Source organism: Salarias fasciatus, chromosome 10 (genome assembly GCF_902148845.1).
Source record: "Salarias fasciatus chromosome 10, fSalaFa1.1, whole genome shotgun sequence".
Classification (NCBI taxonomy): Eukaryota; Metazoa; Chordata; class Actinopteri; order Blenniiformes; family Blenniidae; genus Salarias; species Salarias fasciatus.
This window is the reverse complement of record NC_043754.1, coordinates 3,974,243-3,998,208: the sequence shown is the minus strand read 5'-3', so window position 1 is coordinate 3,998,208 and position 23,966 is coordinate 3,974,243. Positions and strand designations below refer to the sequence as shown.

At 46.7% G+C, this 23,966-nt stretch overlaps 1 protein-coding gene across 1 annotated transcript in view; it reads right to left on the bottom strand.

Annotated features, from left to right (window-relative positions):
* Nucleotides 1-23,966, bottom strand: part of auts2a (activator of transcription and developmental regulator AUTS2 a) — a 311,150-nt gene that overhangs the window by 172,812 nt on the left and 114,372 nt on the right. Inside the window, 1 exon segment of the mRNA XM_030100770.1 lies at nt 5,634-5,735. Coding sequence (XP_029956630.1) covers nt 5,634-5,735 — 102 coding nt within the window.

The following is a 23,966-nucleotide window of genomic DNA, read 5'->3' as shown; positions in this document are numbered from 1 at the left end:
TGTTCTCTGATTGTTTGCAATCAAATCCTATTTTTTTCCCCTTGCAGCAAACCGTTGGTATAAAGACACCGTTTACCTGTTTGCCATTTAAAAAAAAAAAAAGTTGATTCTTACAATCCATGCTTGCAAATACAGCCACATAACAGTCGAGAACACTGTCTAGTAATTCTTGCACTACATCTGCTGCTCATTTCACAGCGTCACCGTGCAACAACGAAGCCTCGGCAGAGAGCAGGATCCCCTGATAATGAGCTAATTATAGGTACAACATTCCTACTTCCATATCTAAATGCTTGTCTCTAATAAGAAACATTTCAAATTATTGAGAGGCGGCGAGAGAAAGAGACGGATAATTGATGCAAGCAATTACGAGTTCTGTGTCGGAGCAAATTGGCCATCGTATCTGGACATGTAGGGGGACTGCGACCTCATTTACATCACAGTGTCAGGAAATAATTGGAGAATGTACTGAGGAGGTGGGACGGACACAGAGTAATGCAGCTCTGGTCATCTTACATAAGAAGTTCACCGTTCAGACGAAATTCTCACTAAAAAAGACCGGTGGAAGGTCAAGGACGTGACGTGATGTGCTGCCCAACCGAGCGCCCGCAAATTTAATCATAACAGTGATCTTTACGACAACAAGTATAGTTTATGACATTAATCAGCTTTCAAAAGCTGTAATTTGAGTATTTGAAATGGCTTCACCACATGTCTCCGAACAGGCCGTGGTGTTTTCATCGGAAAGCCAGTAATAACGGAGCTCGGTTTTACTGGCCGTAAGAGAGACTTCAGCTATGTTTGGGCTGAAACCGCTTCAAAAGCACGGAAAGACGATGTGCTTGACTTTTAACAATATCACTTCCAGATGTTTCATTACAAAACAGCTTTCAAAGAGCTCGCCGCAGAAAAACCCGCTCTTGTCAGAGAGGAGCCAGGACCGTACGAGTGTGGATTTCAGGAACCCGCAATTTTCACATTTTCATTGCAGTCAGAAAAACCAGCTTGAAAAATTGTCTGGACAAACACCAATAAAGTGCTAGTCTCAATATTACTGCAACAACCCGTCGCCAGGTCAACACACAAATCATTACCCCGCGTTACGATGACTGAATGAAGGTGCTGTTCAGGAGAATTAAAGCGCGTTGACTCGGTCTGACAGCTTGAATTTACTCAGGAGAACAGCTACAGTAGGTTCCTGATGTATATAAATGCATTCATTACAGTCTGGCTGCCGCTGACTGGCGGGCGCTGACCCAGTACTGTGGAGCTCCTCTCCACAGCACCCGCCTCTCATCAAGAGCCTTGGGTGGAAAAAAAAAAAAGAAGTAACATGCTGTTTACTCGCAATCCCAGGCCCGTAATTGCCAATTTATTTGATAGGCAGCCGGGTAATGATGGCATTTCACCCCTTGCCGCAGAGACTAAACGGGAGTGATTCATCCCGAGCTCCCTGCCCTCCCTGATCCAGCAGACTCCCTTTGCTCAGGATTGCTGCCTGCCTGAATGCCTGCCACCCAGACTGAAGGGGTGGGGTGCGGTGGGGGGTGTGGGGGTGGTGGTGGTGGTGGTGGTGGGGGGGGCTGCCGTGCCGGCTTCAAACGAACCCAAAAGGGAACCCTGAGCTTCAGAGCAAATGCGGCTAAGCCTGCCAATTTAGCTGGGGTTTGGGGTTGAGGCAAACACAGCCGAGCTGATGTGCCATTTGTAGGCCTTAATGAGCTGGCAGGACGCTGGAGAGGGGAGGCTGCCAGGCCTGACCTCCTCTGGCCTCCGTCTCCCTGCCAGTCAGTGCCAGGTCGGCAAACTCAGTTCATCTGCTTCACCGGAGCGCCCAGCCCCCCCACGAGGGGAAGGGAGTGCTGCAGCAAACACCATCAGCGAATCGCTGCTCTAATGAACAGTTTGGGTCAAGGCGAGATCCGTCTCACACCGCTCCTCCATACTAACGAGTGACTTAGATGCTTTCTTTTGAGTTTTTTTTCAAACTGTAAGGGGGCAGCTGAGCCGCAGGAGCCTGCTGTGCAGCGCCACAACTCAGAACGAGGACTTAAAATGCTGCTGCACACAACAATGCAAGCAATCTAAAAAAATCCTCTGCAATGTGCACCAGTAAAGAAAAATACACAGGATTGTAAAGAGAGCGGTTCCTTTTTGGTGTTCTCTCAGTCTTTCTGAGGACTAGAGCACCGGCTTGCACCTCCTGTGATGTGTGAAGTGGGTTTTTACAGCATGGCTGGAGGGGACTTGTTCACAAACCTGTGGGGACCGGACATGAAGCCACCGTCTAAAGTGACACCAGGGTCTGAAAGTCGGCCTTCACGCTGGCCCGGCTTTCAGCAGCTCCTCCGAAGACGCGCTGCGTCTCCTGAGGGGAGTCCTGACCAGATGAAGCTCGAGGAGCCGCGGCCGCTGCTCCTCCTCCTCCCCTGAGTGTTCCGAGTGGCTGAAATGCCAGCTCAGGTGAGAGTGATTACAGAGGGAGGGCGGCGGACGCTTCCCAGAACCAGCCAGAGGTGGGAAAAGTAGGTGACTTATATATGAAGAAAAAAAAATCCTGACATTTAAAACAAAAGAAATACAAGGACCAAAGGTTTATAAAAGGGACAATGTTCCAAGAGAAATCCTCAAAAACATTTCATGTGGATAAAGCAATGCATTATTTATTATGTGTATTATGTGCAAAAATATGATGCTAAATGTTTTTCAGTCTTTCTTTTTTTTTTTTGCACATTGGCATTTACACAGCAATGGTTTGAAAACAACACCAGTTTGCAGAGAATCAGCAGAAATGCTTAAAAATAATGAAGTTAGGATGGGAGGCCTCAAGTTGGTGCTGTTTGTTTTTGTAGTAAAACCACTACTACAAACTAATGTGTGCAGAGAACAAAAGTATAATCATTAACAATGACGAACACTCAGACGTTCGTACGCCAGTCAGTCGCCATCTTCTCATGGATGTGCAGAATAGTTCTTTACTTCAACGTGTGCAGGAGCAGCGTTTTAGCCGTCTACACGGAGTCGGAGCCCGAGCGCTTTCAGAGAGTTGCTTTTCCCCTCCGTTTCCATGGAAACCAAGTTGGAGCATTTTCAAAAAGTTCAGTCTTGGAGGTGGTTTTCAACAAGTTGCATTTTCAGCGGCTCTGAGCACCGCTGTCATGTAGACAGACGCCCAAAAGGCTCTAAAATGTTTGCATCTTCACTTGAAAACGGGGCCAAGGATTAAAAACACTCTGGATATTACTGCATTCCTGCTTGTTGTTTCACAGCATGCAAACGTAAAACCTGAAGAACCCCTTTTATCGAGATCCAGTCAGCAGCTTCTAAGATCTTCACGAATCACCACGAAGAACTGACATGAAGAATTCTGTGAAGCTTGGTGGAGATCAAAAAGGGCAACCACAGTCGCACATTTTCATTTGGATATAAACAACACAAGCTGTGCATTATCCATTATGTAACGACGCTGAACCCAATCTGCTGTTGTACGTCTGTTAAAACCTTCCTTGTTGCAGCGAAATGTGTCAGCCGCAGTGCAGCCTGACAGAAATCACAAAGTATCATTTCAATTTCTGTTGTCAACATCAAATTACTTATTTCATTTCATGCCCAGTCAAGCGTCGTGAAGCTACACGCAGAATCCGCTTTGCCTCAGTTGTTGGGCCGTGTCTTTCTCAGAGACTGGCTCGCCTCCCAAATGACAGCTTTAATTATGGCCAGATATCTGATCGCTCCGCTGTAGATTCTCCACGCGAATCAGAGCGCAGGGGTGGGCGGGTGTGTGGCGGCGAGCTCTCCGGAGACCGCTCGCCTTACTTCCTGGAATATGTCACTGGGTGAAGGGACACAGCCGCTCTCTCTTTTGTCTGCTAATACTTGCCTTCAGCTCCTCCACAAGGAAAGCAGGCTTCTGTATTTTTTCCCCCTCATACTCACAAGAAACCTTGTGAGTGTGTGTGTGTGTGTGTGTGTGTGTGTGTGTGTGTGTGTGTGTGTGTGTGTGTTTGCAGGATGTAAATAGCGCTCTTCACCTGAAGTACTTTGAGGAGTGCACTTAAGACGTTTAAGACTTACCACAAAGTGTTCTGCTGTGGCAAAATGTTAACGCTTCAAGACCAAATAAATGCAGATAAAAGTGACGGCGCCACATTAGTAACTTACCTTTCCTCCGTCTCACACACAGACACACACACTGCACGCACAGCAACACACATAGAGCATACACAGATTTCTGTACCACTAAAGCAGAGTTGCTTCTGTTCAAGTGATCCTAACAGGACAAAAAAACTCAATAAAACACTAAACACGGGCTCTGCCTTCACAGGTTGAGGTTTTCAGTGGTGTGTGAAGATTAAACAGCTCGGCTGACATGAGCATGAATATGAACTGCACACCTCACCTCTCATTAAAATCATTTGGATTTTGTAATTTGTGTTAAAGAGTAAAGTGGATTCGTTTTAAATAAAATATAAAATAAATAGTTTCATTCAGAATGTTTTAAAAACAATGAATTGTCAATTGTCAACAATGAATAATCATAAAATCTGAATAAACATCTTTACATGTCATCTAAAGTAGGATTTTCAAATCCATTGGATAAATGCAAATCTTGAAAATATTGATATTTAAAAACTTAGCTAGGAGTTAGCTTAAATTAAAAGAAAAAAAAAACCTGGATCGACTTTCTGAAGTGTGCAGCTTTCAGCTTGTTTTTTTCTCTTTAGCTCACCCACAATGCTATTTTATATTTAATGTCAAATAATTCAGTTGTAGGTTTTAGTTGTGTGTGACCTATGTACTTCCAGATAAACATCAGTGAGTAAGAGTTGATTTTTAATGGAGCCAAATGGATCTTTGGTGGCCTTCAGCCAACTGTTTGACCCCTCTGACCTAAAGGCTGATTTATGCTCGACGTTCATGACACATGACCACATGGGTTCTGTCAGTCTAGCAGAAGCTGACAGACATGGGCCGAATGTTGCAGTACCGCTTGTAGTTGTAGGGGGCAGTGTTGAGACACAATGACAGATATTCGCTATTCTCTTACACTTTTCTCTCCAAAGAAATATATCTGCTCTTCTTAGACGCTGTTTACACAACATTTTCAAGTGAAAATGAAAAACCTTTATAGAGTTTTGTGTTTCTCTGCTCGCCTGTATGTGTGGTTTCATTACAAAAACAAAGAGCACCCACTAGTGGCCAAACATGAAAACTACATCATCTTCATAAATGAAAATGTGAAAACTTCACCTTTTCACTTGAAACGTCGTGTAAACGGGGCCTGAGTAAACGGCCAGTACGTGGACCAGCGCCCTCTGGTGGTTAGATTACTAAGATACTCATTTATAAAGTGGCGTTCACACAGTCTGAAGAACATGTCGAGGTACGGTGTGTGTTTTGTGTGTACACAGAGCATACATGTGCCTTCAGTCCATCAGATTTAGTGACAGATCAACCCTGCCTCTCCTGAATTCAACACTCGTCATTCATCAGGCAGGTGAATGAATCATTTGTCGTGTGCTGAATGACCCTGGCTTTTGACGTTTTCAGCGGTTGAAACCCTTTGAACAAACGTCCAATTAGACCAGTTCACCGACACCGCGGCGGGACGCCATGTTTGCGGACGTACTCACATCAGTCAGCCTGTCTCTGGAGCTGCTCCGGACGGAGGGCTTGGACTCGCCGCTGACGCTCTCGCTGTCGCTGTCCTTGCAGTTGTTCTGCCCCGGTTTCAGCTACAGAACACAGAGAGACCAAGGGTTAATAACATGAAGCGGAGCTGTTAACACTGCGGTCTGGAGCCCCGCGTGGAGAGCGCTGGCGGGGGGACGGCGTCCCACAGAAATCGCTTCATGAATATGTGAAAGCTGGCAAGAGCCGCGGCGCCGTCTCTGTAAATCTGTCATGTTTCTGAGCCCATTCGGCGGCCATCGGTCCGCTTGCCAACCAGAGACGCCATCTGATCTCGCAGTGTGAGGCTCCTCTCGGCCTACCAAATCGAGAACGGGGACAAAGACCCCTCCAGAACCTTCAAATGGAGCCGCTCTCCGTTCCAAGCAGACACCACATGCTGAGGCAGCAGGGGCTCAGCGAGTGTCATCGTGTTCGAGATGCAGCTAAACGGCAGGAATAAAGAGGAGCGGGGGGGGGCGGCGGCGCGCCAATCGGTGAGCATCTGAGGCCCTTCAAATTCTGGAGAACAATAAAAGACTCCTGGGAGGAGAGGAGGCGGGGTCTGCACTCCCTGTCCAGGCGTGCGATTGATGTGCGTCCTGCTTCTGCAGGACCAGACAGACGCCGCAGGTTTCATCTCAAAGCACATAAAACGCCGCCTTTATGGGACCGAGCATCAACAGCAAGGCAGAGAGCGGCGCTGCACGCACCAACTGGACCGGAGGATGGCGTACTCCGCATTCGCCTCCCCCCTCGCCGTCCCGCTCAGGAGGACAGGGACGCACCGAATCCTCCTCTCAGGTAGCAGCCATCATTTAGTGTGATGAAAAGGGCACAAGGTGGGGGAATACCGAAAGAACCCTCGAGTTGAGCAGATAATTAAAATGAAAATGTTCCCTTTTCTGTAGCCATTAGCGGTGTGAAAGGAATCCTATTCCTTGGGAGAATTGCATGATGGGTGGAAGGCGGGCGGATCCACCAGAGTGCTGAACGTGATAAGAGAGTCTCAGCAGTGGGAATGCCTGCTGGGCCTGTTCGGCTGCCTGAGTGTGCGTCTGGACGTGCGCGCGCACGTGTGTGCATGTGCGTAGGAGTTTGTCTATGTGGCCAGACGGCGGTGAGACGAGCGAACCGTGCACGGGCAAGGCGGCGCCCCGCGCTGTGATAGCACTAATTACCTCCAACACATTTTATTCCCACAAAAACCAGGGCACATTCTCTCTCTTCTTCTCTTTAAATGCCACTTTGTCAGAGGGGATTGTACATAATTTTAGAGAGAAAAGGAGGGAATAATATCTCCGCCGTCCCGGTTTGTGAAACCATCCCTGAATGCCGCCTGCCGCCGCGGTCGGCAGCCTCCTTCATCAAAACACGGTGACCTATAATATTTATTATCCAGCCAGTGTCCCTACTGACAGTGCTGGGCAGCACATGCCAGCACATTCATGCATTTATGAATGTGAAAACACACACACACACACACACACACGCGCAGGACTAGCCGAAAGCTGTTCTCCATTCCTCCATCAAATGTTCCCCGTCCAAAGCCAAACTCATATATGACGGGCTTACAAAGGCTATAATCAGGCAAGTGTGGGAGAGATATAGAGATTTGTCTTTTATTAATCAACGCGGTATCAAACTGACTCTGCGGCACAGAAACCACATAATCAGGCCATCTGCAGTCTGGTTTATCAGTGGGAAAGTGCCTCCATGAAATCAGGAATCTTGCACAGATTTAAGTGTGTGTAATGTCTGAAGAACATGTCTAATAAAGACGTTCCAATAAAGAGCGGCTCATCTTTCAGGGCTATTACTGAGCTCGGGACCTGATTACACAGCTATTTGAAAACGTATCCCTCAGCTTGTTCCCTTTAATTTCCCCCTGAGCTCCTTTAAATTACTTCAGAGAATTGTGTTTTTTCTTTCTCCCCCCCTTTCTTCACGCACGCTCTCCAGTTCGGAGGTTCGGGTGATGGATTTATTTCTCTTTATGAAGTGATTAATGGCGGTCTTAAGCAAATGGTGGCGGTCAGTGCCATCAGACAGTGAAGCAGAAATTTAATGACCTGCTGTCTGATGATAAATCTGAATGTGTGTGTTTGAGGGGGGGCCGTCTCCGTGACCTGATTCGGTCCCTCCCACGTGAAAGTCGTTCCCTATATGTTTTACAGGCTTTTAAACTTCGAGCAGCGGCGCGTTTGGCGGCGATCCTCAGCGGCGGCAGCCGATTCGCCGGAGCAGACGCCCAGACTGCTGAGCTGTAAAGCAGCAATAACATAAAGACATTAATTAAGACACAGGTTGAGGCATATGGAAGGATTTATTTAATCACTGTATAGTATCTGCTGGGCCTGGGAAGGAACTCGCCCTACAGGAAGATAATAAGCAGCTGCTTTTAATATTCCAGAGGCTAATTTCAAAACAATTAAATACCCAGCAAGACTTCAGCATCTAATGAAACATTTAAACTACTAGTAAAGTGCGTCTGCCATTAATTTCCACGCAGTGAGGTCTTCTTTTCCGACAATCTGTTCTGTGTTAGGGGATTTTTTTTTTTTTTCCCCCTCCGAGTTTCTCTTACCAGTCTGAATTTACTGAAGTGGAGAATCGGCAACTGTTTTCAATCAGCAGCCAGTGTGATGCTTTGGAAAAGAGCGGCGGAAACGCAGCGTGCTTTCCGCCCCTCCGGTAGATGAACCCTCTCCATATTTGTTATAGATCACTCTTTAAAAAAATCAAATCAAATCAAAGAACCAGTCTTAATAATGTCGGCGTTGAAGTCACAGGGAAGCGATTCCGACGCCTGCTGTGGATGAACGAACCCTCTGCAAGGACGAGTCAGGACGGACTTTTGTCTGAGTGACAGACACTTCAGAGAAGTCGTGAGACTTTTCTGAAGTGTCTGTCACTGAGACAAAAAGTCCGTCCTATCGTCTGCATCCATTAACTCCTGCTCCAAATACTCTATATAGTCTATATTTAGACTAAAACATAAGCATCCGTAAGAATATCAAGGAAAATGATGACATGAAATTACCATAGAGGCGTTTTGTGTTATTTCGCTGCACTTCTGGAGAAATTTCAGCTATTTTTACAAAACTCCAGCTGATGATTGGAGTGGTGAAGTGTATCTGGGAGTAACGCCGGGATCACACTGGACGTGGTCCGGCTCCGGTCCGGACACCGCAACTAATCCGTGCCGGAAGGAAAGTAGATACCGGTTGCAAAAAAAAAAAAAAAAAAAAAAAAAAAAAACTGATTTCAAAATGAAACCTGTGTCGTGTTTTTTGGCCTCAACATTCTTTTTTTAAATTCTTCTGGCAGAATACATAAAAAACACGATCTAATCATTATTGGAAGAATGAAGGATTTTGTACTTAGTTATTGTAAGAAAGTCAAATGACACTAAAAGTGCACAAAAAAGAGACCCGGAGAGGCTCTGTGTTGCCAGATTGGGTGGGTTTCTACCCAATCGGGCTTTTTTTGATTGTGTAAGGCAGGTTGATGAAATGTTTTTGTGTTTGCAACATGGTTTTTTTTTTTTTTTTATTATGCAAATAATGGTTTTACGGTTTTAACGTGCATTTTCTACAGAGATGGAGATTTGGGCTGCTTTCTGTTGTTGGACGGGTTAAGCACTGTGTTTGGGCTGGAAATAGCAACAGATCTGGCAACCTGCTCGGGCAGACCGCAGAGGAGGCAGTGTGAGTGGCAGTACTGCGGTAATTCCGTAACGGAGCCGGACTGCATCCGAGTGAGCCCGGCGTTAAACCAAGCGCCAACCTCCGCTGGTAAAACATGAAGATAATGCGGAAGTGCAGAAAACATGTAATACCAGGGAAATTCCAGCAGGGGGGGATAATGTTGGTTTCAAGAAGAGCACACATCTCATTGGAATCCATTCAAAAACACTGATTTTCAGAGTGTAAATCAACACATAAAGCACCTGCGTTCGGAACATGTTTTGGTCTCTATCAACAGTTTCTAACCAAGTCGTCTTGACCACACTCTGATTTTCACATAAATCATCTGTTTATTTTATTCTATTCGTTAAAGTCTTTGCATAAATCGCCCTATCACGGCTCCTCTTTGTCCACGTGATGCGGTCATGTGACAGGCTCGACCAATCACATTTACATCTGGTTTCAAATGTTCAATATGGAGACGTCCTGCTCAAATCAACAAACCGGGACTTCAAAACACTATGGGGGACGTCAGGTAAATGTATTCCATCTTTATGAACTATTAATGCCTAAAACTACCAGCAGGAAGTTGACCATGAAGATGTACAGTTCGGTGGTTGGTCAGACGTCTTCGCTCCTCGCCGTGTTCATTTTCCAGTCAAACGACAGCAAACTGTTTCAATTGCATGACAGGCAGACTCGTCCTTTTTTGTAAACTTTAAATCGAATGGAAATAATATCTGACAAAAACGGTAAAACTTCTTTTAATCAAACTGACTTGCAGAGATTTTCCCTGAACTCAACAGAAAGGCAATTTTCCCAGAATAGTTTGACAGAGAATTGACATTCATGAAATACTTTTGCGATGTGAATAAAACCTCCAGCCGGAGAAGACGGTTCACTTCATCTAACAGATAATAAAGGAGCATGGGAGCTGTCAATGTCTTCCTCTTCAAAGCTCTCCGATGGTATAGATTTCCAATGCCGTCTGGCATCGACTGGTCTTGACTCGGGATCTGTTCCTCTCACAGGACCGGCAGAACGTTCACACCTGTTCTCTCAATCTGGAGATCCAGAGGATGTCACTTTTCAATACGCCTGCTGTGAGTCAAACGGAAATGAACAAGTCCATATTTGAAGCCTCACGGTGGAGTTTTTGTAGATGAAACGTGGAAATGTGGAAAGTGCAGTTGGGTGATAGTTACACTACAGAAACACGTAGCGTCACATGTCTACCGGAGTCAGACCACGTCTACCTTCACACTCCACACACCTCCCGTCAGGAGACCGAGTCAGTGCGACCGTGGAGGGAAAGAGAGGCAGCGGCGCGGAGACATACGTTCCACCGTATCACTGCAAATGATGGAATATCTCATTTAACGCCGTCCCCTTGAAAAACACGTTTAAACAGCTCTTACAACATTGTCTCCAACATGTGGAGTCAATTATTTTCTCACTTACTGAAAAGTGCTCACCACCGCCGTGGTGGAATTTTACAAGTGTATTGACCTATTCTCAAGGGCTGCACTAGAGACTCAATGCAATCAAGCACAAAAGTAGGCCCACTAACATTTTCTAACCACAAAGGCCTTTTTAAACAGAGCCATACACAACCAACCTGCCCCCTCCGCTCTCTCATTCCTCATCCCACAAAAAGAGAAAGGAGAAAAAAACAGAACTGGGCTCAGTTTTCTACTGGCCTCGGTGGGATTCTGCAGCCATCAGCTCCTGGTTTCCCTTAGTTACGCGCCGCAGCAGCTGCGGAGCTCGGCGGTAATAAAACCTGGAACAATTTAACGGCTTTTATTGTTCTTCTGCGGCTTTCACAACAGCTAACCTGTCCTCTCAGGATCTGGCAGAGAGAATCCCACTAGGGCGGCAATGAAAGAGGATCTCATTTACCTAAAAGCGCTTATAAATTTTTAATTTGCTTTAACAAGTAAATTAACAAGTCCCTCATTTGGGAAGTTTTATGGCTGCTCGCCACTGAGGGAGAACCATGAAAGTTTTATAGATAATCCACTACCTAGGCTGTGGTGCTGATAATAAATTGTCTATTTCCTGCAGCACTGTCAAATCCCCTCAGTTTCCACTGGCTACACTTTGAATATCTGCTTTCTGCTACCTTCAGAGGTCTGTACAGCGCAGCCATTAGAGGGCTGGAGAGCTTCACGACTGAGCAGTTAAAACGAACAACTTCAAGAGTTTCTGTGGACGCGGTTCTGTAGACGCGCTCCCCCGTCGCCTCGGGACGCATCGCCGCCCAACGTTAGGCCGCATTAAGCATCCCGATTACGTCCCTGCCGGCGCCGCGCCGCGCCCGTCTCCAAACGCCACCGTGGGCAGTTCGACGACAGCAGTTGGAAACTGCTGGGTCTGTTTAACTCGCGGCTTCCGTCATCCGACGACACGGCGGTGTGAAAACCAGGGCCGGGGGTTGGATAAACGGCGCCACGTCACCGCTGCGTGGGCGAGCCCACCAGCGTGGCCGGGTGCTGACCCCGCGCCGTGCCGCGCCGCGCCGCGCTCTGAGGCCCAGCTGCTCTAACAGCCGCAGACAGGCGCCCCGCCCGGAACCCCCCGTCACCCATAACCCCTTCTGCCACCCCCGCTCACAGCCTGTCGCCGAGAATCAGCGCTCGCCGCCCGCCGCCCTACATTCGTTTACCGTCAGGTCACGAGTTTACGGTGCGATCGTGGCCTCTTTCACCATTTTTTAAAAAGAAAACTCCCCGTTGTTAAAGCATTTGTGGCTTAATGACATTAAAAGTCCGAGGCAGTTCATCCGAGCGCCGACTGCTCGCCCGTGGTGAAGACGTCCCTCGCCGGCGGAGTGGTTTAGGTTGGGACGGAGGTGTGGAGAAGCTCCATTTCCTCTCAGTCCTCCCACGTCGCCGAGCGCCGCTGATCTCTGGCGACCTTGTCAGACATCGTTTTTCCGGGGCGGGACAGATCGGTGACACCGAACGCGCCCGCTCCGGCCAGGGAGGAGGATTCTCCGGCCGCTGTGCTGGAATGTGAAGCCAGAGCAAAGAGATGGAGCCACAGGGTGAGAGATCCTGAGAGGAGGAGGAGGAGGAGGAGGAGGAGGAGGAGGAGGAGGAGGACTGGGAAATGGAGGCTCATGTGGGAGGGGGTGCAGGGACGCGGTGGAGAGCACTGTCTTCATCTCATCAGTCATACTAAGGACTCCATTTCCTCCACCGCAGGCTGGAGGCTACTAGAGCTCGTGGCTGCATTTATATATCGCCATAAATCTCTGATCTATGACGACATTACAGACAAATCAATATGCTTTTAACATCCATCCTCTGCCCTGCGTCGCCATCGCCCTCCTCACAAATGGTCATATAATGCTGTAGCCCGGCGGATTGAGTTATGGGGACAATTCCCAGATTTAATAATGAACTGAGCAGGTGGAGAAAAAGTGTGGCGTTGGTGGTGATAGGAGGGGGAGGAGGATATAAGAGCAGTGGGAGGCCTGTACTCTCTCAGATCATATCTGAACATCTTGTTATAGTAGCCCAGCGTGGCAGTAAAATAACCTTCCTGCCCACTTAACGCACCTCCAATTCCCCGCGCGCTCACATTCCCCACGTCCGCCACATCAAACGCACACCAGGAGGATATTGTCACTCCATTTTTTTTTCTCCCCTCCCAGAATGCAATGGAAATCTGAAAAGCATCAAGACTTTTTTATTTATTTTTTTTTTTGCGGCTCAGTTGAGCGCTCATTGCCATGTAACTACTCATCAAAGAAATTTGCATGCAATTAATTACACGATTCCCCAGCTCTTCGGCATGTGCGGCGGTGTCGTTACTTCAGTTTTGGCTTTCCAACCGCTCGTCCAACTAAAGTCACAGCCGGCGTGCCAAATCACGGCTCCCCGAGCTGGGCAGCCTCAATAAAGAGCGGTATGGAAAGAAGAAAAAAAACAAAAAGAGAAAAAGACGGCGGAGAAAAAGCCCTCTCCTATCGGCTTGCAGGGGCTATCATTTCTCTTTTTTATTGCCATTTATTTTCCTCCAGGAATTCACTGCCAGTATATTGGCAGGCCTTCCAGTAGATGGAGGCAATGAAATTTAGCGCAGACACTTAACACTGGGTCAAGCCGTGTGTGAGGCTCATGTGTGGCGGTAATATGATAGACAAATGCTTCTGGTTTAGGGAAAGTGGGCTTTTTCCTTCATGTTACAGGAATAGCAGAGGTGTGGAGGGGGGAGTAGCAACGCGGCATGTGCTGCTATAACGAATATCCACAGCATAAATGCAGGAACATTAGTAAAATGTGCAGGAGCAGAGAAAGCATATAGGTCACGGCGAAGTCATTACGCTGAACCCTGAGGCGAAGAGGAACCAGCTGGAAAGCCATGCAGCAAATAAATCTGGGAAATATTTGAGCTATTTGAGTGTAATTAAAAGACTTAAATCCTCTCAAGTCACTCAATAAACACGTAATTCTAAATTCATCGGCTCCGAAGCAACACAGAGGAATGAGTGGATTCTACACACATTAGTGCTGGTGGAATAAAACCGGACACGGGTCCCACTAAAGCGCCACATTACCGTCTGAAGGCCGCGTGAGCGAAGCGCTAATCATTTCATTTGAGGGAAATATGACTTCATTCACTTATGATAATCGCCTTATCAGTGAGCACCAACAGACTCCAGTGATCAGCTGTGATTTCCATCCAATTACGCCATCGAAGAACCCGGTGGAAGTTAAAGTGAAGGTCAGGGGGTCGTCGGCGAGCGGGCCGGATATTAGCGTTTAGCGAACAGGCAGCTGTGCCCATCGAGGCTCAACATGCCGGTCTCAACCAACAAGAATGATGGCGTCTCACTTTACCTGCGCTCGGCTCCATCTGCGCAGCTATTCGGGGATTAGAGAGCCGTAAAAATCTCATGGCAGGATATACGTTTCCTATTTGGCTGACCAAGGGTGCCTGCCTGAAGCTGGCAGCGTTATTACTAATCCCCGCTGTAAACGTCCTCATTTAGCCACCTTCTCCAAATTCACATCTGTCGTTATCAAGTCATAAAACACGACGGCGCTCCGGTGCCGCCGTATTAATAGCAGGCTGAGTTTGCCTTACCCGAGAAGAGTCTGCCAGTAAACATCTGCTCCAACAGACTGGTAATGGGAGGCTGCGAAAAGCCAAGGGCAACAAAAATACCGCCAAGCAACATGATTGTAATTGGAATAATCAGAATTTCAGGGACGAGACATAACTCACGTGTCGTTCAGCGGCGCGCTGCTCGTTCCGGCTGCGGCAGGATGCGCGGAGCCGCGGCGCTGCCAGAATACCGTCCATAAACATTACCGGGGAATCGCATTAACCTGCCTCACTTTCATCCGGCTGCTCGTAAAAGTGCGGCTGGAACGCAACCGTAATGTGGATGAAGGCAGGACTGAGCTCTCACAGGGGGCGATCTGCAGCTTCAGCGTTCATGAGCCGTAGATGAGATGTTCTCATGTGAAGAGAACAAGCGAAAGATACATCTAACATCCAGGGGATTTTCTGCAACGTCTGACCTGCTGAGACGAACAAGCGGCAGTTTCAAATGGTTTGTAAAGCTGATGGCACAAACTCTTTATACGTTCAGCTGTGTCACTAATACTTAATTTTTTATCACAAGAAAAAAAAAAATCATTCCAGAGTTCATTTTGGCTGCTTTTAAAGGACGAGTAATAACTAGTTCTCCAAACCTCGGACATCACTCGTCCTCTCGTCTAACAGCAATCATTGTAAAATATATTCAACCAGACATAGACTCTGGATCTCAAAGTGGAGGACTTTTACTGGCTTCGAGAAGTATTATCATCCACCAGGAAACCATGATGTGAGATAATGTCAAGTATGGAGAAAAAAATGCTTTGCAATAAACACAAACTCTTAAATGTAGAGAATAGTTTTGTGCTCTGAGATTTGATCCCCCTCCCAAAAAAGAAAAAAAAAGAAAAAAAGAAAAAACATTATCTCTGCAGAGTCTACAACAGGGACCTTCAACCTCAGACAGTTTCTTCTGCCATATGCACATGTGCATGGCGCTATCACGATGATAAACAGTCAGGAAATGCAAAATTAGCGAGCGGCTGGTATTTCGCCAGTTTCATAATTTCACGCTTTGAGCATTTCCCGGCGTTTGCTGCAGGTTCTTCCCTCATCCTGGAGCACAGAGTCACTGCTGCAGAGCACTGGCACGAACATGAGCAATCTCATGACTCAAGGCTCACTGATGGTGGGAGTGTTGGAGGATTTCCTCCCCATCTGCCAATCAATACAAGCCAGCCTGCCAAGCATTAGAGTTTCTAGTATGTCCACATGTACTTCGACGGCATAATCACTGCTGGGAAACACAATGAGAAACATAAACGCCTGTCCACTACGAGTTCTTCTCCAAAACGGGAACAACACGAGAAATAAAACCTCTGACTGATTCAGGCTGAAAGAAAAAGAATCGAAAAAACAATGGAATTGGAGTTAATCTGGAAACTCTTCAAACAACAAAAAACAATAAGAAGAACCAGTGACTGATTGACTATATGATCACACACTTAAAGGAATGCAATGAAGAAGCAATAAGAGCGAAACAGGGCTTAAAATTTCACTCTGACGAATCGGTGCAGACGTGAACTCTACAGCAGGAGTCCTGTCCTCACAACAGAAACATCTCCGGAACCGTGTCCAGCGCCGTGTTTCCACCGACCCCGAACAAACCGGCGCTGCAGGACACACCTGCGTCTGGGAAGGCTGCTGATCACTTCGGTTTACGCTGCGAAGCAACCGCCGCCAGGCCGTTCTGTTTCCCCAACATATGCATGGATTCCGTCGAGTTATTCCACGTCAACCAACACTGAGTCCAAAGGTTCACTTACTTCCCCCCACTGGTGCTCAGACCTGATTCATTTGGAACCAGAGAGTTTGAGAATCTGCGTCGACACCTTCATCACATCCTTCTTGTCTCCAGTTCTGACTCACATCTATCCCACGTCACACTTTTCCCGCCAATTAATGCCAAAGAGGAGGAATTCCAAAGGGGTCACATACTTCTTCTTGTATATAGTTTGCGACTGTCTAGTTTAGTTTGCAGCTGGAAAAACTATTCGAGCAATTCCACTTAAAAGTTGGAACAACTTTGGAAACGGCGCAGTAACTAGGCCACATACTTGTAGCACTTCAGTGAAACAGGGTTTTACACACCACGGAACAATGTCGTCTTATTTCCTCTTAACTTTCCGTACTGCCAACCTTAAAAAAAATAAACAGATTTCCTTTATGCAGCTCGACTGCAGGAGAAGCGTAAGAAGCTGGATCCATCCCAGCGCCGTGATTTAGGCCTACACAGCGCTGAGAATAGCTACCTGCCCCGAAAGACCTGACAGCATCCAGCAATGACTTTGTTGCTTGTAGAAACAGCTTCCACTCATGTGTGTGAGTCAAATTACAACACACAGGGGACCTGTTACATTTCAGCTGAGTTCCACATCACTTGGCTTAAAGAGAGGTGCTTTAGTGCTCTTATTTATGTTGAGAATTACAGTCAGATCGCAATCCTGTCATTTTTTCCCCCCTCTTTTCCTCCTGACAGTTGGTGTTTTCAGCAGCTATCAGCGATCTTGGCAGGGCAAAAGAATTACTCCATGACCCTCTTTGCAAGCCGTGCCCTCGCTCTGTTTGTGTTTTGGTCTGGGTTTCCTCTAGCGAGTAATGGACTTCCTTTAACTCATAAATCACACTTGTACACTCCTTTTGATTTTTTTCCCCCACTTGGTTCGTTTTTTTTTTTTTTTTTTTTTTTCCCTTCCTCTGCCAGTCTTTGTTTAGTTGTAGCACATCTTTGTCCATGTCGAGCTATTTTCTGTCACACAAAAAAGCGGCGGGACAATGCCGGCCCTTCTTCTGCCGCCACTTGGAAAAAAACACTTTTACCGGGGACTCGGGGCCACAAATGTCAACCACAGGAAGGCTATTATGAGAGTAAAATTACTTCCTTACTGTTATCAATCCAGTCCCCGGACCCCGCCAGTGGTTAAAAGCCACCGTGAAATAGGGCACAGTTAGAGTTTTCTCCTGGGTCCCAGCCGAGGCTGCTAACCTTGCTATTAAAGGCCCCGACAAGCTTTGTCAATGCAATCTGCTGAATGCCTTGAGTGACACGCGATCGATACTCTCCACTCTCCCAGGTCATCACCAGTGACAGAGGCCTAAGTAATAATACAGCTCCAGCTGCCTCTCCAACTTAAATGCTTCCACGGACACAATATATATATATATATATATATATATATATATATATATATATATATATATATATATATATATATATATATATATATATATATATATATATATATATATTTTTTTTTTTTGTTTTTTTGTTTTGGGGCTTGTGGGCTAAATTTTCAACGCTGATCGAAAGAGGAAGATATGGAAGGAGGGAGGAGGTGTGATGAGGAATCGCTGTGTGTCTGGACAGATACTGGTGAGGGGGAGTGAGTGTGGCAAGCTGAGGTAGGGGAGAAAGAGGGAGGAGGAGGAGGCGGGAGGCGGGAGGCGGGAGGGAGGGAGGGGGGAGGGGGGCTCTGATAAATCGAAAATGACTGGCTGCCGAGTTGTAATCTGCCAGCGTCGAGCCCCCTGTAGCAACAAGCCAAATGAAAAAGCACGCTGACAGGCCGGAGAGATGGAGGGCCTGCGGTAGATTGCGGTGGCGCGAGGAGGAGGGGGGGGAATCGTGGGAGTGGCGGTGAGAGGAAGGCATGTGGGGTCCGGGGCAGTAAATAAAGCAAATCCATGCCTGCATACGCACACAAACTATTACCAGATGAAAACACAAGATCCCATTACAATTTCTAATAAGGTCTAATGTAAACACGAGCAGTTGGCAGAGCGGCGCCGCCCATCAGGTGCTGTCAATTAGCTCCGCCGTGAAAACCTGCTTCATATGACGGCGCCTGGATGCAGCAGGCTTGTAAATCTCTTGTTCTATGCTATCTTTGCATTTTGCACGGGCGCCGTCTGAGAGCGAGGCGAGCACAGCCCAGGCAGCTGGAGTGTCCTTCACCAGCAGGTGAATCCAGCTCCGACATCAAACTCCAACACAAGAGCTCCACCTACTGCAAGCGTCTCCTCTGCGCCCCTTTCTTCTGCTGCTCAGGCAGGAGAGCTGTGGGAAAAAACCTGCGCTCCGGCTTCGTTTCCACCCATTCCATTAGATTCCAGAGCAACCTTTCTCATTGAACATTACTGTCAGACTGAGGGGGAGCCGGTCCAGACAGGGCTAATCAGGCTGCGGCGGCCCGGCCTTGTCTCGCTGCCCGGTACGGCGTCAGCTGCAATGAGAGCGCAGAGCTAAGCCTGCTCTCCCCTCCCAAGCATCCGGAGCGCGAGCCCGGTGCCTGTTAAGCAGGGTCTTGCAGGAGCGAGGCCTGGGAGAAGGAGTCGGCCGGCCCCGCCGTCTGCCGGCCTGAATACACAACGCCGGCGCCTGGCTAAAAACGCAAGGTCAACTCGGCAGCGGCGGCGAGCGCCAGGCAGGAGGACCGGCATCGTAATTGGGAACTCAATAAAGTTCATGTGGAAAACAATGTAAGACGGTGCTGACAGATCCCTCCCTCCAGGACCGCCGAGAACCCAGAGCAAACAATCTGTCTGCACAGCCATCCAGAACCCGGCGCGCAGTTTACACATCTACATCAGATGAGCTGCATATATTTAGAAATCACTGGTGGCCCAGCGGGGGGTCTGATGAATTCACAAACAGCAGGAAATATCCTCACTGTATTTTCGTCTGAATTATCTGCGGCTCTTTGTCTGTTTATCCGCCGCCGCCTCGCCGCAGCGGCAGACATGCCCGGCAGAGGCGGCGGGGGCCCCGAGTCGGTCCCTCCTCCCCCTGTTTCATTTGCAGACCCGCGGCTCGCAGTCGGACTGTCTCGGAGAAAAGCCATCTCCCTCACAGCACGGCTGCTGTTTCAGGGCAGCGCCGATCCGCCGCACGCACCCCGACTTCCCGCGCTCCCACTGGGCTATTCAGGAAATCACGGCTGATACTGAGCCGTTTGTCCCTCTTTTGTGTTCGAACGTAGAGAAAAAAAAAAAGAAAAAAGAAACGGGGAGAGGAAGCAATCCAGCTTTTCCCCCCTGAGGAAAGGCTGAAAATTATTTCTCTAACCCTCAGTGTGGAAATTTTCATGAATAGCACACAACAAAATTGAATAAAACACAATTTAAAAGACAAGCTCTGCAGGAGTGGGAGTCTGCCTGTGGCTTTCTGAGTTTGCGGGGGGAAAACTGGCTTCTCAGCCTGAGGTTGATCGCTTGAAACTTCAGGCATTTACTGGAACAAAACCGGCGTAATCATTTCAAATAGGCCAATAGGAGACGACTTTATGCGAGCAGCATGAAGAATCTACTGAGGTCTAATCAAAGAAACACCGGGGGAAGTAACGTGGGAGTCAGGCTTTGCGTTTTCCGCCGCGGCGGCTTTTGTGCCGCGCGGCTTTGAACTGCGTCGTCTGTCGATGGCGGGAGCTCTGCGTAAACAAGCCGCGATCACAGACTCATCGCGGCAGACGTACAAGAACGCCGATCATCGCAGAGCCGCGATCAATTATCGAGCCAGGAATCGGGCCAAAGAGGAAGCGCGTACATAAATGCAGCTAATGAGCAGTAAAAACAGGTAGAAACCTTCAGCAGGCGACTCTGCTGTGCCGGAGCGAGACTCACTCCACAGTAAAGGGAATTAGTAGTAAACATGCAGTAAAGGAGAAATATTCACTTCAGAACTCTCTTTGTGTCTGTTTCATAAATATGAGAGCACTTGAAGGAAACGCCGGCCAAGCTGTAAATGATGTAACTTAGAAATGGTGAAAACATCTTCAGAAGACAAACTGTCAGGATTCACATTTATTAGCTCGTGTAGCGAAAAAACATCACAGTGAATTCATTTTTACGCTAAAGCTGTCATTGATGAATAGTTTGAACCACATTACTTCCTGTATATATATCAGGGGTGTTAAACATAATGCCCGTGGGCCAAAGCTGGCTCGAAAGAAGCTCCAATCCGGTCAATCAGGCAAACAGTAAACATTTCAAAGAAAACTGTTGTTCTTAAATAAGTTTCGGCACTGAGACTTGAACTGTCGGTGATGCTGCTGTGAAAGCTAGCAGACTAGCATTAGCCTCAAAGCCACGGTGTCATCGTGAGTTTGTAAAAATACCCATAATGCAACAGCTATTGGAGAAAATTTTGTTTTTTTAGACATTTCACTGTATTTTGCACCAGCATGTTTCATTAAAATTGGCTTTGTGTAGAGATTTCAGTCACAAAACGTTAATATGGCAGTGTTTTGGACTTAACTGGTTCACTCGCCTCAAACATCCCGAACCTTAGAGCTTAATAACCAACAAATCTAAATCTTTCCACTGGTTTCAGTGAAAACAGTGAACATTTATGTCAGTATGTATTTGCCAGACATGAACAAGTTGACATTTTCTATTGAAAATTAAACATCGTGTCATTTTTAACAGTCTCCCAGGAAAACCTACTGCCAGAAATGTGCATGTGAAGATCTGAACAGTTGCCCATCAGTGTTTCTAATTCTAGATTCCCGTCACTTTTCAAGACAGATTTTTTCCTGCAGCATTCAGCATGTTGTCACTGATTTATCATCACAGTACAGCCAGAATGTCTCTTATTCTTCAAGCTTTACTGCATGCCGACCTGCCTCCACCCTCCACCCTCACCCTCCACCCTCCACCCTCACAGTCATGTAACCTGGAAAGCTAAAGCGGGTTTCCTGCCATCGCCTGAAGCGTGACCCAAAACAAAAACAGTGAAATCTGTCGGAGAATCTAAGAGTTCTGGAAAGACGTAACAGCTTATTCACTCGTGGGAAGTTTAATCGAGAGACAATCAAGTCAACAAAACTCAACACAACAAGCAAAAGCAGCACCTTAAAGACAGAACAGACATCGTCACGATTCCAAACAGAGAACATAAATTATGGAGAAGCTTCGTGGAAGCTAATGAGAACGATACCAGGCGTGTTTTCAGTCCAAAAAAGAAGAAGAAGAAGAAGAAGTGAAGCAGAAGGAAACATGCGAGGCCGGGTGCAATCTTAAAAGTAAGAGGGAGCGCTGGGGGTTTGTGTGAGAAGTGCGTCTCACAGGAAGGCACAATGCGAGCCGCAGAACAAGGTTAAAACAAGCATCCACTGCATTTAAAAAGCACACTTTCAACTCTGCTTTTCATCCAAACTTTCCTCCCTGATAACTCCTCATTTACAACTGTCTGGATAAACCACGATTCATGAAAGCATGCAGTTTTTTTTTTTTCTTTTTTTGGAGCTCCACAGAGCTAATGTGGAAATTCCCCCGAGCTGTCTTTTAAACACACGGGTAAATAATTCAGCACAGCCTGAACAAAGACTGAATCTGAGAGAGCGCCGGCTCCTCTGGTGTACTGCTGCACTCTTTTTCCCCCGTCCCACAAGACGCAGACAGCGAGTCGGGCACTTCGTGACTGAGAATTCTTCTTTCAGAGTAGATTTTCAACCCACAACAAGCAGAAGCGGGGAGGCTGGCGTGAGATTCCTCCCCGGCGGAGAGCTGCTGCATCACAGCGGCCTGTCAGCCTCCTGTTGACCTGTGGGTGGTGCTACATGACAACACATCAGGAGGAGGAGGAGGAGCGGCTGGGAAATAACACACACACCCGCTCGGGAATAATGTGTGTGTTGGTGTGAAAACTGAAGGGACTGAGCAGAAACACTCCCCTCCTCCATCACCACACGGTTTGATATCACTGCCCACTTTTTACAGCCTGCAGGTTTAACTTCACTCAGCCTGCAGGCAGGAAGTCACGCATCGGAAACCAAGCAGGTTTGGAAGGTTACACATGGAAACATGAAAGATTAAAATGCAAGAATTAAAGGATTCCTGAGCGAACAAGATTCAGAGAAACTTGTTTGGATTACTGGGACGGTGTGGTCGCGAGGCTCAGTAGAAAAAAGGGTTTACAAAGACCAAGTCTACAAAAGTATTTCAAAAACAACACTGGTCACAAGAGACTGTTAAAAAAGAAAATAAAAAGCTTTAATTTACACAAACCTGCATAAAACTGTGGTTAAGAGCTGCTATGAGCAGCCAGACCTGTAGGTGGCAGTGTGAGGAGAAGCACAAAGTCGTACTGGCCAATCAGAATCATCAAAAAATTTGACTCCTGCCTCATGCTGAGCTCCGTCTCCGACCGAGTTTTTCCAAATCTCCACTTTTTTCAGCAGTAACAGTTTTCGGGGATTTGTTTGAGCCTTTTATTTCCACACGCAGATGATTCTGTGAAAAAACAAAAGGCCTAAATGTGTTGAGATATCAGTATTTCTGCGATTCTGCGTGTTAAAGATTTCCCACAGTCAGAAGAAACAAGGCGAAGCAGCTTTTAGTTCCTCCGTTCCTCATGAGGAACAAACTTCTTGCTCACACACTCCCTTCTTTTTAATCAGCACTTTGATTTGCTCAGGCTTTCTAATAAACAATATAATTAACTTACTGTGTTACCTTGCCTTTATTTATCCTCCTCTTTATGCCTCCCTTAATGGCCTCGTTTTAACGTGTTTCCTGGTAAAGCGCTGTGGATCGTCCTCTGTCTGAATACCGCTATAGAAACAAACTCCTACTTAAAAGCACTTAAACATAAATCAAGTAAAACTGCAGAAGAAAGAGAAGTGAATGTATTTACTGTGGATAGTCCATCTCTCTCTAAGAATCTGCACTTCATTTCCTTGAATTTGTCAAAATGACCAAATCAAAGTCTGGCAGGCAGTAAAGACGTCCCTGAAGAGGAAGAGGTTGAACATAAAACCTCCCACCACTGACGAATGCACTGACGATGTGTATGAGGCTGATGTTATGGAGAAAATATTATTTTGCCTGAAGGTAGAAAAAGAAACTTTTATAGGAGTAAAAATGACTTAGGATGTAAAACCGATGAGATCTAACTTCATTTCACAGAACTTATTCTCTGTGTGAGTCCAGGAGATTTGAGAATCTGAAGAAGTGCGATCCGATTGTGCGCTCTTTTTTCAGGTTCAATGTAATTTGTCCTTAAAAGAAAATCCTGAAAGCACAAAATGAACAAAATCAGCTGGACTTTTTACAACCACGCTTCCTCAAGTCCTTGAAGAACAGTGGCTGAGGTGACTGTGTGTCAGAAATTGTGCATTTTCAAATCAAAAGAGGATTAAAAACTAAATAATATATAAATAAGAAGTTAGAGATCATTTATTCTACTTTAGACTGGGCTGTGAGTGTCCAATCAAAACCTTATTTTTGAAAAAAAAAATCAACATAATGAAATGTCAAAAAACACAAATTTAGAGTTCAACAAAAATGTACAACTTTTAAAGACACGATGTGCAAAAAGGAACCGACTTTTTATATCAAAGTCTGGTGGAGTGTAAAAGGTTGACTGATGCTTTGTTTCAGTAAAAATTAACCGTCTGTAAAATAAAACTTGTCGATCAATGATGTGATTCTGGTCTTCGGTTGTGTTTAAAAAGGGGCTGCATGGTGGAGCAGTGGATTGTTCGGGTGTGTGTG